Raw genomic sequence first — 16,481 nt, 5'->3', positions numbered from 1 at the left:
TAAATTTTGCTTGCTTGCTTGCTAGTGTCACAGTGGAAGGATGGACAGAAACACCTGTGGATTTATTTATTTATTTTTAGATCTAAAGGAAGAGTAGAGCTTGAGTTTCTCCGCGCTCTCAAAGACGAAAGCTGCAATTACTGTTTATCTGATGGGGAGAGCTTTGGTGGTCTACCAGGTCTTATCAGCTGCTAGGAGGAGTTGTTGGGTCTCATATTTGCAAATAACTACAGTTTTCATCTACCAGTACCACTAAACGTAAAAAATCAAATTTTCCTGTGCGACACTAACACCTGTTTACTTTTATAGGCGCCCAGCACCGCAGCTCATACAGCACTGACTGGACTACTAAAGATAGTTATTTTCTAGATTCTTAATATTGTTATGAACAAGGAGTTACTACAATATATAAATAACATTGTAATAATCTATTTATAGATGTTTCTTCTTTTCTGCCTTATAATTTGATCACAAGGATGTTATTTTTATTCCAACTCAATTCTGGATGTTGTACAGCCTTCAATTGCTATGAAGTCTACAGCCGTTTTCAACATCTCTGGCACAAAACATTCTTTTACGGCTTTGTGAAAATGATGTGCAACCTGTGTTGTAAAGTTGTAGAGCACTAACATCATCTCATCACCACTCTGGACATGCAACATGTATTTTGTATTGCTGTAAATATTGATTCCACACTTGTAAATGGTCGTGTCTATCTGTAAACCACAGGACCCAGAGGTTCCACAGAGCTGAGTGATCACTCTGTCCAGAAACTTATAAAGAACAACCAAGACTGCTAAGCAAATGATCCTATCTCCTTTCCTCATTCATTTCATTTCTCCTTCACTCTGCATATTCATTTGCAATTTGCCCGTCCAGCAGCTCTGGAGTGGACATTTCCATGACAGCGAGGGATGAAAAGGCTAATTCCATGGCAGCTATCGCTGTGCCGCCAACTTCCCCTGCTCAGGCCGCTGAAGAGAAAGCAGGTGGCAGAAAAGGTCAGTTGAACTGGAGTGACCTCTGTTAAAAGGTTAATTAACATCTGATTGCAAGCTCAAAGTGCTCCACATCTGCATAGCTGGAAGGACCATGAGAGTTAATACAGGGTTGGAAGGGGTTCAGAGTTTAGACTTTAGGATAACAAGCTTGCCAAACGTTTGAGGGATAACAGAACAAAAGCAATATATTTACCCTTAACTTCGTGCCAGGGTCTTTTGTCAGTGCCTGGAAACAGCATAAATATGGTCAGGGTTGTCTGAACCAAAGCAAGCTAGAGGCTAGATTGCTGGGACTGTGAGCAAATAGAGCACCAAGAAGCCCAAAGTGTTAATATCGCTGTGCCGTAGCCTCTAAACCTCACAGGAATGGGCATCATATCACCAGGACAGGAGGGGAAAAAAAAAGGTGTACTTGAAAATGAAAATATCGAATTTACTCCAGATGCAGTCAATCAGCCAATATTCTTTAGGTTTGCACTGAAGCTACCAAATTTATATCCTACCAAGTAGCATTGTGTAAATCAGCACACACTTACAAGTAACATAAAACAGGCTTGCCTATGTGGTTATTGTTATGCATACAAATGAACAAATTACAACACCTTGCTTCTAACAGTATTAGCAGCTGTGGCTGAATAATTGATCATTTCATATTGAACCTGCAGCTTGAAAGAGTGGCACATTGCAAGAGATACAATTTGTACTATATGCTCTATTATTCACAGCTACCTCGAGTTTAAAGTGGAGAAATTTAGCCTAATAACCCAGTGCTAATGAATGTGAACTGGCAGTCTGGCACACTGCATTATGTTCAAGCCTGAAAGTCTGAAAAATGGATGTGCTTGTCATCGTGCCATAAAAAACAGGCAAAGATTAATATAAATAAACGCACTTAAATCCCAATACAGGTGATAAAAATAAGGATTAGGCGCCTTCCCCAAATTGTTCAGACCTACTAGAAGCCTAATCTAAATTACTTGGGCTAAAATACCTTCTTTGTGCATACGTAAAGAGGCATGGCGGTCTGGAATTTTTTCCCATCAGTAATGCCGTACTGCTGCTTTAATTAATTAATTTTATTTTATACAGCCTTGTCAGGTCTTTTAGAACCTTCTATGGCTCTGTTGATCCTCCTGGACATATTAAAATGTAACAAAATTATTCGCAGCTATTTACAGTCTATTTAGGATTACTTATCTCAGCATGGTTTGATGCAAGTGTGTGATGCTTTAAGCCTGTTGATAACACAGTGCTAACTGGTGGTCATTACTTGTTAAGTTACTTTAGGTCCAGTGCAACACTTGGATGATGGACCACATTTTGGGAGGTGAAAAATGTTTTAATTATTAAAAAAAAAAAAAAAATACAAGGTAAAATCTAAATTGCTGGCAGTTGCCCATTCCTGATGACACATCCTGTAAAGCAGATGCAGCAGGATGATGTCGTAGAGCCTCTCCACAACCAGCAGCCAATCCTGAGCCCAAAAGAGATGTACCAAGCGCGGTGAGCCCCTCGCCCTGTAACCCCACTAAGAGTCTCCCTCACCCACCATTCACTGCCCCTAGCCATGCCCCCCCACTCTCAGCTCATCTAACACAACAATCGACACTAATCCCATGACGCGAACTCGCACTTCCTTCAAAAAGGGGTGTGTCGATTTCATTATCACATGAAGCGCTGCCAGTCTCATTCCCAAATATGTCATTAAAAACGGGGGAATCATTAATCAGGTGTCAGGAGCGGGCAGAAAGGACTCCATCAATCAGCAGCTGGTTGGATGCATTCATCTGCTTGCTTAGCACCTGGGTTTTGTGACTGGTGACGGATTGTTAGGACGCATCTGCTCTTCGTACTCCCCCCTCCGCACCTCTTCCTCATTCTGTGTGTTCTCCCCACTGCAGTCTGATCGCCCTCCAAAGAACATCTAACAGCCTAACGCGCTTCAGACTTTGCGTCTCCTACATACTGGCTGGGGTGGCGTAGTAGTTATTAGGAGAAGGGATTGAAGGTGGCAGGAAGAACAGGAATGAAAGTGGAATTTTAAGAGTTTGTTTGTGTGCAAGTGCGTGGCAAACAGGTGGCACAGCATCTGAACTACACATGGTGACTGTATGAAGAGTGGTGGATGCAAAATGGTCAACCAAGCATTGCTAATGTGCTAAAAATGAGAATTAAAGTGAGCATGAACAGTTGGCATGGCAAAAGCATCACCTGCCACTTACTATCAGCAGTTAGTACCGCTCGACTGAAGCAATAGTTCATAGCAGTAGTTGATAACACTTTATAAGAACCCAGCTGCATAACACTGACATAACCATGCGATTAAGACGTCATGACAGATGTCATACGTGTTCAGTGATTTAACAATGATGACATACATTCGCAATATATCTCACAATATTTAGCCTCTCTTTCCCTTCGGCACCAGACGTCTTTAACTAGCCAGAACTGTACGTGTACATGATGGTCTCAGCCCCAGTAGGGAGATGTACAGGGAGACCATTGCTGTTCAGAGTTATAGATAATATCCACAATATGCTCAGAAAAGCACACTGCCAGTCCCGGTAAAATAATGTATCATAATAATGATGGAATATCTTCCTACCGCCCACCTCTAGTGTCACGTCACCACTACCTTTTATTTTCGAGACTAATATCTGATATCATGACAGCATGCGCCACATGCCAGTTTACCCTGTGTACTCTAGTTTGCCATCATCAACCATTATAACGGCTTTCATGACGATTACAATTGATGGGAACAGCGTTACGTTACCGGAGATAATCTGTCATGACAGCGTACGACATCTGCCGTGACAGCTTTATGGCAGGGTTATGTTGCAGTTATCTCGCAGGGTTCCAGTGAAATGTTTCAGCAATAAATCGGCAAAAAAAAACCTAACGATATCCCCCTTGCTTTAAATGTGGTCAATCAGCCAAGACATGTTTGGTTTCCAAAGTAAGCTTCTTTAGTTTTGGATTGGAGCCACAAGGCTAATACAGCAAATGTAATGGAAAGCCAATTTTGCTAAATACAGGCCTAAATCATGAGTTTATTAAATATTATTAAACAGAATTATGTGGTTTTTGAAATTGAATGACACACGGTTGTCTATAAAAACGTACGTCTGTCCGTTACTTGCTAGCCACATTAGCCGTGTGGCTAACGCAAAACGAAAGAAGCAGAATTCAGAAGCCAGGAACAGATTTGGAAAACTGTGCACATTAGATTTTTTTGCCAAATTATTGCTTTAAACTAGGCCTTAGATTCGCTGTGCCCTTTTCGCCACGAACTTTTCCAGAACATCTTGCCCCACCAACCTGAGGTGCCAAAATAATGAGTCAGTATGCCGGCTGCCATCAACCCTCCCCTGTTCAGACTCTAAAGAAAACAGAAAGGCATGGGCCCAGCAGCCTTTAGCTGCCTGTTCGAATTAACATCAACATGACTACTCAAGCTTTTTACTGTTTAATGCTATGGGCTGGGGGAGTGTGGAGGTGCAGGCAGGTGCTGATCATTTTGGCACCACAGCGTCAGCCTCACTAATGTCGGAAATGCTCTGGATGGGGTTTAGAGTCAGAGATCGATGCATCATACTCGTTTAAACAGACGTCCAAAAGTGTTTTCTTCTTTCTTCTGCAAAATGCGCAAAGCCAAAGAAAATTTCAGTCATACAGCTTTTATCTGTGTGCATATGGTGGAATGAGCTTGGTGCACTTGCTATCATGCTTCCAGGTACAGTACTGTGCAAAAGTCAGAGGCTACTCTTTATTTATGTAGGTTTTTCATTCATCAGCTGAGATTTCTGAGATGATTAAAGATATAAGATTGCATAAAGAGCAGGAACGTCGAGAGAAAAAACTGGGGTTTAAAAAATTATGATGATACAGAGAAAAAGGGACTCTGCAAGATCTGGTAGACCACCGACCCTGTCACGATTAGATCATCAGTGCTCCTGATCTGAAAAAAAACCCCACAGATGTTTCTGTCCATCCTTGATCTGCGAGAACACAACTCTATGACAACACTAGGGATCTGAGCAAATGTGTAAGCTGTCAAAGAAGTTCTTACTGAGAAGCTCAAAACAAAGCAGCTGCTGGTGTTCTAAACACAATGGACTGACCACCCCAGAGCCCAGAGTTCATCAGAGAATTTCATTTTTCTTTTTTGAATTAATTATTTTTGGGATTTAGGAACACCGTGCACTTTTTGCTGTGTACTTAATAAACCTTCCTGCATCGGAACTTCCAGTTTTCCAGTGTTTTTAAACCTCCACTCAGTTATCCTGTAACACCACCCCAGAGCCCAGAGTTCATCAGAGAATGTCTTGGATTACTTGCATCAAAAAAAAAAAGCAGAAAATGTAAAACCAACTTTTAAAACTAAATTTTGGTGGTATGAAAAACTGAAAGTAAGTGAAAAGAATGGAAATTGTAATAAAAGCGAATGATGAACACACTATATACTGAAAACGTGATGTTTAGCTATCTAATTCTGTGGTAACTGTTTTGTTTTGTTTTGGCTGGCAATAAAATAAATGAATGTTTGACTTTTGCACAGTACTGCGTACAATATAACATGGTGAAGGAATCGACATGTGAATATTTTATCCGGTCTGTTTATGTGACTGTGTTTATGTACGGTGCGGTGCAGACCTTGCTGCGCGAGTCCACGTTGAGCAGACACACTCCACAGGCCAGCTCCTTCGCATTCTTAATGCCGTGCCTCAGGATACAGGAGGAGAAGTCCAGAGAGCTCTCATCAGGCTGGAAATGACACACACACACACACACACACACACACACACACGTATGAATGCCTATGCTTTATAAAAAGAAATGAAAACTTTACCATGCATTCTCCTCTACACAAAGCCCCAGCTGTCACAGAAACTAAAGCTGCTCATCAGCTCCATGGCTTATGACTGCATCAGCCCTGCCGATCAATACGCCTGCATGGAAAAAAAAGCCTCAGACTAGAAAAGGCTCAGAATAGAAAGCGACACCTTCCTCTTCTTCCACATTCGCCTTCATTATGTTCCTGAGCACTTGTGGCGTCAGGTGCTTTCTGACAGTGTGTAGAGACAGCTCGTAAGACTGCCTTCCGACTCCCACTCGCTCTCGCCCAGAGCACTCACACACACACACACATACGCACACACACCCCCACATGCACCTTAAATATTATCAGCTGGCATTTGAAAAGCAATATTCTCCCAGGAGCGAGCAGCAGACAGAGCACAAATCCATCCCTTTTTCCTGGCTCTACTCAGCACTGACCAGCAATCTGCCTCCCACAGCTTCTTTCTCTGGAGCACCACAGCCTCAGAGAAGACATGACCATACTAGAAAACTGTGACAAATCACTGTTTGTAGACACCTGTTCGTCCAGTGAGTCTTCCAATATCAAGGCTATAATAAGGGAGCTGGTTCCCTCTTTGCTGCAGTAAGTCTCTACTCTTGTACTCTAAATTTTGAAACATTGCTGTGAGGATCTGATTGAATTCAGCCACAACAGGATTTGTGAGGTCAAGTATTGATGTTGGATGACTGGATGTGGAGTTCTGGATCATTTCAGCTGATCCCAAATGCACTCAATGGAACAGTTGCATTGCTCCACAGCCCGATGCTGGAGGGCCGTATATCCCTGAAACTAGGCATGTCACAATTATTACACAACCAGCTTGTCACATTATTTCCTGAGCTGATTCCTATTATTTTAAACTGAGCTCAGAAAGCAACGAGAATGTGAGCCGAGTATTAATGTTTGTCAAATTTTAAAAAAGCAGTAAAAATTATATACAGTAATCTTTAATTTGGCTATGAAACTGTAATTAATCTAGTAAGAAAGAACCAAACTGCGAATGCCACATGTACTTTATCACCTATAGCTTAGCCCGTTGCCTTGTTCTCTAAGCCATTTAAGCCGTTTGAACTGACCCATTTTGCCTGATACAAGAGCTGAGACATGAAACCTGTGGTGGGACGATGTCTTAAAATGTACCCCGTATCACACAGGTGGCTTTTCTTACAGGCTTTATATCCACCTGCAGCACAGAGCATGTTCAGAACAATCTCTATGTCGGGTACAATAAATGCGGATCTACTGCAGGAAGTCATCACCCAACATGTCTATAGGTTTGTTTATGTTTGGGAACGCTGATGTCTTGCTATGGTTTGCTAAAAATAAACCAATACTTCTAATTCTTGCAGCCACTGGAGGCTGTTACCATGGAAACGTGATTAACCATCACCAGGCACAAGTCTATGTCATACAAAAACAACAACAGCTCTAACTTCTGACTGGTGTTACAGCACCTTTAGAGGGCAGAGGTGCATACCGTTTGTTATTTGAGCTCAAGCTGTGTCTGTCATCAGTTTTCAGTACTGACAGCAAGGAAGAAAGAAAGATGGTGCGTATTTCAATTGATCAATTGAACTGACGATTAATCACAATTAATCATCAGTTAAAATTTCTCGATCATGACCTGGCCTACCTCTAGGTGGTCTTTGGCATTGGGCATGGTTACATAGAGGGGTCCTACTCTAGGTTTTTCTAGAACTGTTCACGCTTGAACACCCATACTAGTAATGGGTGACCCTTAAAGTAGCTGAGTTTATTAATTAGTATTCCAAAGGGCTACAGAGGAGACATGGAGGAAGTGTTTCGATTGTTTGTCATTCTGGTGGAAAACTCACAGAGAGGTTGGCCAGCGACATGAAACCCATCAGATTGTTCCACACACGGCTGATGTCCTTCAGCAGCTCCTGCAGCTTCTCTGAACAAACGGCAGTGGCTTTGATGCCCAGCTCCACACGCCTGGCTACACGGTACACCTCCACAACACCTAACACACATACAATGTATTAGAATTTCAGCCCATGAGAAACATTCCACTTTCATTACTTTAATACTGCAAATCATTTCAGTGGCAATGATTATTAGGAGCACTGCCGAAAAAGGCCTTGGTGTCTTTGATCTCCCGCAGTACTCACTGCTGATGCACTCAAACAGTGGAAGCTACTCATTATAGGCAATATTCAGTAACTCAATCCTTGATACTTCTTTACTTCGTCTAATTTGATTGCAAAGTTTCCATTTATTTGTCAAGTTTAACATAATGGAAAAAATGTGCCATAACTTTTGCTTAACATAACTTTTCTAATACGTGTATTAAACTGTTGTTGTGTTTTGATTTATTTTCACTTATTTTCAACAAAACATACAATTTTACCAAACGTTTGCATATGACGCTACATAAAACACAAAAATAAATGAAAAATAATTTATTCACCATTTAATGTTATGAAGAATCATAAACAAAAAAATATTTAATAAACAACAAAAGCAGTGATCCCTTTGAAGGTGTAACGCTTTATATCATGCATAAGCTCTCTACAGTTGCTGTAACATTAAATATTAACAGATGAAATGTGTCTTGGAAAATCTATGAAATGATAAATCTCCACTGCAGGCTTTACACTACAGCACTGGATGAAAAATGGCAACAAATATAAGAAGAACAAATGTGTTATTCCTCCAAGACATGTTGAGAAATGACGAGCAAAACTATTGGCTGCTTGGAGCTGATCTTATCAGAGACATCAGATTAGTCCTCTGTGGAACGCCGCTCCCAGGGTCCCAGCACACTATACTATCTGCCCTAGTTACGCAGGGTTGAAATTAAAAATATAAACAAGTATAGACCACTCTTCTTAAAACCAGATCTCAGAAGCTAATTTTATTTATGGCATTAGGCAGACACTCTTATCCAGAGCAACTTAATTTTAGATGTTCCCTATTGTAAAAGTCTTTTTCGTGCACTTTAAAGTCACAGGCATTGTGTTTTCTGATTAGGTTAAACTGTCTGACTTGGTGGCTATCGCCAATTTTTACTATACAATGGTCAGTGGTCTACACCATGGTGGCTTCATCTGCTGGACGAGCCCTGCAAAGCTCATTAAGAGCAGCCCTGAGGACCTGAAGCAGGTAGAGAGATGAAATGCCAGACTGGGGTCTCAGGACCAGTTGAGCTTCAGGTAAGAATATGGAAGGCAAAGTTCTGTTCGGATCAGTAAGAGGATGCTGGGAGTAGATCAGTGAGAAGAGTGGAGTGGAGTGAGCAGGGTAAGGTGTGATAGGGTGGTAATGGAGGTGGGTCTCACCCAGCAGGTACTCCATGCCCTGCGCTGACTGGATGACCTCAGTACACACGGTGGAACTGCTGATGCCATTAAGGGTGTTGTTGGCCGTGGTGATCACCTGCAGAGTGGAAAAAAAGAGAAACAATGACCAACACAGAGAGAATACGAATGAAAAATTGTGCACGAAGGAGAGAAAATAATAAATAATGATAACGCAACTGTGCAAAAGTCAGAGATCACTCATTAACTTATGCCATTAAGTACAAGATCTTCATTAGGGAGAAAAAGCAGAAAACAAATATACAGAAAATTAAACAAAAGCTTCAACAAGAAAATATAAATCCTTTAGTATTTAGTGTGTCTAGCCTTTGCCTTTATTACAGCGTCTATTCTTTTTGATAGACTGCAGGGAGACTACTCTACACCCCCAAAGTGTAGTCTTGGAAGAGGGCTGTCTGGGGTGGTCAGTCCATTGTTCGGACAACACCAGCAGCATCTTTGTTTGATTTACAGATTTTCTCCTTTTTATCTGTTTCTTGTTATCAGTAATGGCATCTTGACAGCTACGCATCATTTCAGACCTTTTAAGTTGTGGAAGGATGGAAAGAAACACCTGACTTTTTATTTTTATACTTTTTTTAGATCTGAGGCAGGAGTGGAGATCATTTTCTTCTCTCTCAAACATGAAATCTATAAGTCATATCTCCAAAATAGTTATTTCACAGGAGAAGAAAGAACATTTATAACTTGTAATGAAAGTCAATGTAACAAAATGATGTAAACAACAACTGATGTTTTTAAAAAGATGCAAAAAAGTTTAAAAATGACAAAATGCTGTTTATCTTATGCCAGGACGGAAATGTGAAGCAGCAGCAAATTGCATAAAAGTAAAAGCTGGACACATGATGTATGTTTAATATTACTGGCATTGGAGGTTTTGTGTAATTTTCAAATACACATTTTTTTCTGAAAAATGAATTACTCGTACTTAATGGCAATTCTGACTGGAAATTTTAATAAATGAAACAGCGGGCTCCGATTTTTGCACAGAACTTTCCATTTGTATTATGTATTACAGAAGTTTAAAAAAGGTTGAGATACAAACAAAACAAACAAAAAACATTTTAGCAAAAGAATTAAGATTTGTTTAACATGGTCAATTTGGCAAAATGTAAACTGACAACTGAAAAGAAGCAAATGAGTCAAATTTATGTAAATATAATAACCTATAAAAGAATCTTACAATCAATTCTGAAATAATAAATTCGAGATCTGAAAACTGAATGCACTACAGTGCTGCCTGTAGGTGTAGTACTACCTGAAGAGCGCTCTCCAAACACCTCTGCCATTCATATGCATAGCGTTCGCTTTCCTGAGTCACGATAAGAATGAGCAGTCATGGAAGAGCAAGAGATAGAGGAGCACACAGGACAGAGAAAACAAAAGCAGAAGTTAGTAAATCATTAAATCACTACAATCTAACCTATTCCATATATAACAGACTGCTTCTGACAGAGACAGAGAGAGAGAGACACAGAGAGAGAGAGAGAGAGAGAGAGAGAGACAGAGAGAGAGAGAGAGAGGGGCGGAGAGAGAGAGAGAGAGAGACAGAGAGAGAGAGAGAGAGAGAGACAGAGAGAGAGAGAGACAGAGAGAGAGAGAGAGAGAGAGAGAGAGAGAGACAGACAGAGAGAGAGAGAGAGACAGAGAGAGAGACAGAGAGAGAGAGAGAGAGAGACAGAGACACAGAGAGAGAGAGAGAGAGAGAGAGAGAGAGAGAGACAGAGACACAGAGAGAGAGAGAGAGAGAGAGAGAGAGAGAGAGAGTGCGCAGTCCTGACCTCCACCTCTCCTGTGAGGTCTTTGTACTTGTCGCGGATGACTGGCAGTGCTGGCTTCTCACTCAAGGTGTTAGAGCGGTCACGGAAAAGCTGCTCCGGGGCGGGAGACAGCGCGGAGCGCACAATCTCCTTCTCCCCCAGACTGTGACTGCGCTTATGGGAACCTGCAAGCACATTACACACTGCTATGATCTCATTTTCACATGACAACACATTAAACAGATCATGAAATGACGGCAGTAAACAATAATCAGCGCTTTGCATCGCGCCTAAGAACTGTACTAAACCCTTCAGCTGTACTAAAGTCACATCAACACCATAAAACACTTCCATGGTTGTTCGTAATCAATCGCGCAGTTGTTTGTGTAAATGTTTGGTGCAGGGTGGTTAGTTCTGGGTCACATGGCACTGTAACTCATCCCAAAAGCTTATTAAACTGTAAACACTGTCTGACCAGAGGAGGACGGGTCTCGCCGTGCGAGTCTTGGTCCCTCCCAAGGTTTCTTCCTCCAGTCCGAGGGAGTTTTTCCTTGCTCAGTGGGGGATCTATGTTATCTATGTTGTAACTGTGTGTTTTCAAACTTCTGTAAAGCTGCTTTGTGACAACATCGCTGTACAAATAAACCTGAACTGAACTGAATATTGCATGGTAGGGTCACTCTGGAGAACAGTGTTTCACTGCTCCTCAGCCCAGTGATTTAGGATGTATGCCTCTCTAGCCTATGCTTGCCACTGGTGATGAACTTCAGCTTTTATTCAGCAGCTCCAGCGTGTCTAACTCAGTTCTTTTTTTTTTTGGTCTTCTTGGTCTGAAGTCTAAATATTTTCATAATAATATGCAGCGTAGAGAGTGTAACGGCTAAGACACTCACTGAGGAACACTGTTCTTAAACAATGGCCCATTTGCTGGTGTATTTTTCTTTGGCAAAGTGTGCTGAGCCCTTACCCATCCTTGCTCACAAAGGACTGAGCCTTTCATGGACGTATCTTTCACGCTCAAGCGTTACATCACCTCTTTTAAAACGTTTTCTGAACGTTTAACGACATTTGTCGACCTGGACACGGAGCTACCGATGTAAGAATGGGCATATATTTCCATAAACCAATGAAGTTGATGCGACATTACACAGCATGTCTTTGTACCGCGTCCGATTAATTCAAAGCAGATTTATAAATCTCTGCTTTCTGTTTTTATTCGCATTTTACATACTGTCCCAACGTCTCTGAGACTGGGACTGTGATTAAAATGTGGGGTGAAAACAGAGATTCCATAATGCATCCGATTTCCTAAAGAACAGTAACGCGTGTGAATCATTACGAGGTTCGAGGTCTCACTGCTAATGCTGAATTAGTGTTTGTCTGCCGCACTACTTAATACAGGAGTCTGGCTGTTTATTCCAGACTATAATTGAAACTTTCAGCTCTAAAACTGTTGTTGCTCATCCATTCGGGACCAGGACAGCAAGTGCAAATACCTCATTTGCAACATATGATAATTATGTAGCACACAGCCGCCCCGGGCTGCAGGTATGAATTATTCATCAGGCTTCACACAGCGAAGTGCAGTGGAGGCACACAAACATACAAACACACTAACATTCACACACTCATACTGGCCGCTCCGCAGGGAGGACAGAAGGACAGAGGCTTGGCTAGCACGGCGTCCACAGAGACAGGTAATCACACCCCCACCCCCAGAGAGAGACACATCAGTCTCCGGGTGGCCGTGACAGCACTAATCCATTGCATTGTGAGCCACACTCATCAGATTAACTCTCCAACAGGGAAAGGGGGGGAAACTAAAACCCTTTGTGTGGAGGAGCGGGAGGAGGTGGTGGCGCACATGGAGCAAATCAGCTTTTATCACATTGAGGAAACTCAAATAAATTAAAGCAGAAAAATGAACAGGGGACAACGAAGAGCCTGTTAATGCTGCTGTGTGAATTTTGCCTGGCTGTGCTCATCTATCTCTGATGGGCTTGGCAGGCTCCTCAGTCTCCACACTGCCATCTGTTGACAGCCAGACTGACTGCAGCTGTGGATCCGCTTTGTTATGGTCAGTCATGCCAGGCCCATTAGGCCAACACTAACAGAAGAAGAAAAACGTGGGTCTCTATTGTTTATTACCTTAAAAAGGTCTGGGAAACGTTAAATTAGACTACAGTCACATTACACGCCTTATTGCTCATTTCACGCTTTTCACTTTAGTGTGAACACAATGCTCTGAAGTGACCTGTATGCACGCATCTCATCACTAGCCTGTATCGCTGGCTGCAGCTAAAGGTATGTCCAAATGACAAAAAACACAAATTCTGATCATTTATGATGAATTCCGCTGATTTTGTACATTTTCTGCACAATTCAATTGTAAACAAAATCACTCAGAGTGGTTTCATGTGAAATGCATGTGCATTGAAACAAGCTTTGATCATGAATAACACTGGAAGACACTCTTCTCAACCAATTAGACCGTCTCGTCAGAACTCGCAGTTGTGTACTAATTAGTAAAACTCCTGCTGGGAAAGGTTGAGTTTCTCTGACTGTATGTTTTAATTAAGGTCCACAGGGGTGTGTAGACATTTTCACACACAATAAGGCAGCTTGGTTTTTAAAAATTACACTTGAGACCAAAAGCACATGTCAAAACTACTGTTAAACAATGTCTCGGACTTCAGGCAATGCAACTGCAACCATTGCACATAATAATTTCCTATCAAACAGCTTTTAGACAGTCAGGTTCCCATCAGCACCGCTGTGAAAAGTCCTGACACAGTCAGTTTCTCTAGAATGGGGCATCAAACCACTCTGAATTACTTTGTTTAGCAATTTAATTATGCAGAAAATTTCTCTGTAAGGATGCAAGGCCAAATTTCTTTGTGTTCAACATGTTTTTGTGTTCATACATCTCTGAAAAATCAAATCTGGGCTTTTTCAGTGCTGCTCTGCCAAGTGAGCGTAGTCTTAGTTTTCCAAAAATGCGAGTGGCGAAACACCTACGCACCTTGCACAGACAAATCAAAGGTGGCCAGCTCGTTCTTGATCATCTCCTCACTGGACTTCACTTTGGGCTGAGCGCTGGCCTTGAGGAAGTCTGACTTGCCAAACTTGGGCTTGTCCCCCTGGAAGGCTCCAAATTCATCCGATCCCTCTGGGCCCATTTCACCCTGAACAGGCGGAGAGTCAGACTTCTCTGAGACCGTGCTGGCAAAGTCGCCAAAATCATCGTCATCTTCTCCAGCTGCCTGTTCTGCAGAGCTGAAGTCAGCGAAGGTAGCAAAGCCACCGTCCAGGGAAGAACCTGCGTCCTCGATGGGGAAGGTGGTGACTTTAGCCACTGTGGTGTGCGTGATGTTCTCCGAGCTTCCAAAGGAAGTCTCTTTCCTGTGTAGAACAGCTGACGAGGGCAGCGCCCCCGGAGCTCCGCCTTGAGGCTTCCTGACCTGATCGTCTCTGTCTGACCAGTCATAGCCAGCCATGCCGCTAACGGCAGAGCTTCCAAAGGGGTCGCACTTCAGGTCATCTGCATCTGTAATCACAACAGAAAACACCTGCAGCTCACAAGCACCACACATGCTGATTTTAGGGTGATGAGGGAAGAAGTCATCATACGATGTGATGCCATCACCAAAAAACCCAAATATCTTAATACACAATCTGACAATAACCACAATCTGAACTACAGTCACACTTACCATGATGCATCCAATCCAAAGTTTTGGTTGATCCAATGTCATATATGGTTAATTCAGTTAATCTGAGTTCGTGTGCAGTTTAAATGACAGTCAGTCAGACTGTTTCACGTGAAATGGTGTTTCTTTACAGTGGTGGTGACCAGAATCATAGGCTATGTCTATAACTCAAATATAACCATTTTATTTACTGTTCAATATGACCAGTGAACCCACACATATCTTCACGTTTTTATATGGAACGTTTATAACGGTAAAAGAGGAACAAATCACAAAAACGTTTTCTGTGGGGACTATTCTGCCTTACAATACCTTGCATGTACTTCTTCAGCATGGTTGTATTAATATTATTATTTATGGCCAAAACCGTCTCAAAACGATCATAAAACAATGTCCCAGGCACAAGGCAGCAAGTTCATCGATTTGTGCAACAGTTTTCTGTGAGGTAGCTTTTTAGGTAGGTATCCTATTATAATAATTTCTAATTAGCTGAGGAGCTGGATCAGGATTATGAAATGAGACAGAGTGCTACACTCTGCAGTACTGTGACCTCGAAAGAACCAAATTCGACACCCCTCATATAAACTCTATATACCAGGCAGGACAAGGCAACTTTATTCACAGACACTCTTCTACAAACTGATTTGAATGGTAAAACTTGCTTTTACACACACACACACACACACACACACACACTTTCTAAGCTGCTTCTCCCTCTGGGTCGCGGGGGGTTGCTGGAGCCTATCCCAGCGGTCATTGGGCGGAAGGCAGCCTGGACAGGTCGCCAGTCCATCGCAGGGCAACTAGCTTTTACAATTGTGTCAATTTCCAATTTGCCAAATTGACCATGTTAAACAAACCTTAATCATTTGGACGCCGGACACTCGGTGTGGTGACAACTCTGCATGCCTGATCTTGAGTCAACCGTATCCCAACCACAAGCCCTACTGTATTTACAGGTTTGGCTCTGTCCAACTCTTTATATTTAGACGTTTTGCCATAATTAGTCACTGTTTGTAATAGAAGATCACGTGTGAGGTCGCTGACAAAACGTTCTGAAATCTGCTCCATCACTGGTCAGAGCTAAAAAGAGACAGCAGCCTTATTCTCTTTGTACATTCTCTTTATGCATGCAGGTAGCTGTGATCAGGCCTGTGCTCAATCTTTCTGCAGAGACAGACACCAACAAAGGCAGGATGATTAAACGGGCAGTTCTCTGCTGTGCTCCTTGAAGATCCTGCAGCACCGCTGGTCGATTTTGCTTCCAGTCTCAGAGCGATCAGTGTATTCATGTTCTTTTTAGACGTTGGCATCCTGTTTTCACATGTCTGACAGTGGAACCTCTAGGGGGTAAAACTTCCCTCAGTTTTTATTCCTGATTTCCAGCATGATGGTTATTTTCCAGGAGCTGACCTGGGGGCTCAATTATTTCATGGTAATCCCGATTTACATGTGTGTAGTACATGTGATTAAGGTGATAACTTTCATGTAAGTTAAAGATGGAGAGGTTTTTAGCAGCGGTGGTTGTCTAGTTATTATTTTAGTTTCACTTACACAGATGAAGCCTGGACTTGGACTAAACTGCAATAGAATAGTGTTTAAAAAAATTTAAAAATTTAAAAAAGCATTTAAAAAAACCATTTAGTCTGAGCTTAGGCTTAATCAGGGACTCAGGAACCAGCTCATGAAGAATGCGAAAATATACATGAATGCAAGAGCTCTGATTTCAGCTCGTTTCCATTTTTAAGTCTGTAACTTAAAAGATAAAACTAATAAGATGTAAAGTGGCTACAACAGTAAGTAGC

At 41.9% G+C, this 16,481-nt stretch overlaps 1 protein-coding gene across 10 annotated transcripts in view; it reads right to left on the bottom strand.

Annotated features, from left to right (window-relative positions):
- synrg (synergin, gamma) overlaps window positions 1–16,481 on the bottom strand; it is a 54,558-nt gene that overhangs the window by 4,469 nt on the left and 33,608 nt on the right. For 7 of the 10 annotated variants that reach the window (XM_017724211.2, XM_017724212.2, XM_017724216.2 and 4 more), the window contains 8 exons: window positions 13,989–14,513; window positions 10,988–11,151; window positions 10,465–10,518; window positions 9,168–9,264; window positions 7,701–7,849; window positions 5,658–5,768; window positions 4,600–4,638; window positions 1,195–1,227 (listed from right to left, as the gene is read on the bottom strand). In XM_017724211.2, the coding sequence (XP_017579700.1) occupies window positions 1,195–1,227; window positions 4,600–4,638; window positions 5,658–5,768; window positions 7,701–7,849; window positions 9,168–9,264; window positions 10,465–10,518; window positions 10,988–11,151; window positions 13,989–14,513 (1,172 nt within the window). The remainder of the gene's footprint in view (window positions 1–1,194; window positions 1,228–4,599; window positions 4,639–5,657; window positions 5,769–7,700; window positions 7,850–9,167; window positions 9,265–10,464; window positions 10,519–10,987; window positions 11,152–13,988; window positions 14,514–16,481) is intronic. The other 3 variants (XM_017724215.2, XM_017724220.2, XM_017724214.2) reach the window with 2 other exon arrangements.

Source organism: Pygocentrus nattereri, chromosome 17 (genome assembly GCF_015220715.1).
Source record: "Pygocentrus nattereri isolate fPygNat1 chromosome 17, fPygNat1.pri, whole genome shotgun sequence".
Taxonomy (NCBI): Eukaryota; Metazoa; Chordata; class Actinopteri; order Characiformes; family Serrasalmidae; genus Pygocentrus; species Pygocentrus nattereri.
Note: the sequence above shows the minus strand (reverse complement) of the source record. Positions and strands in the feature narration are given on the sequence as shown.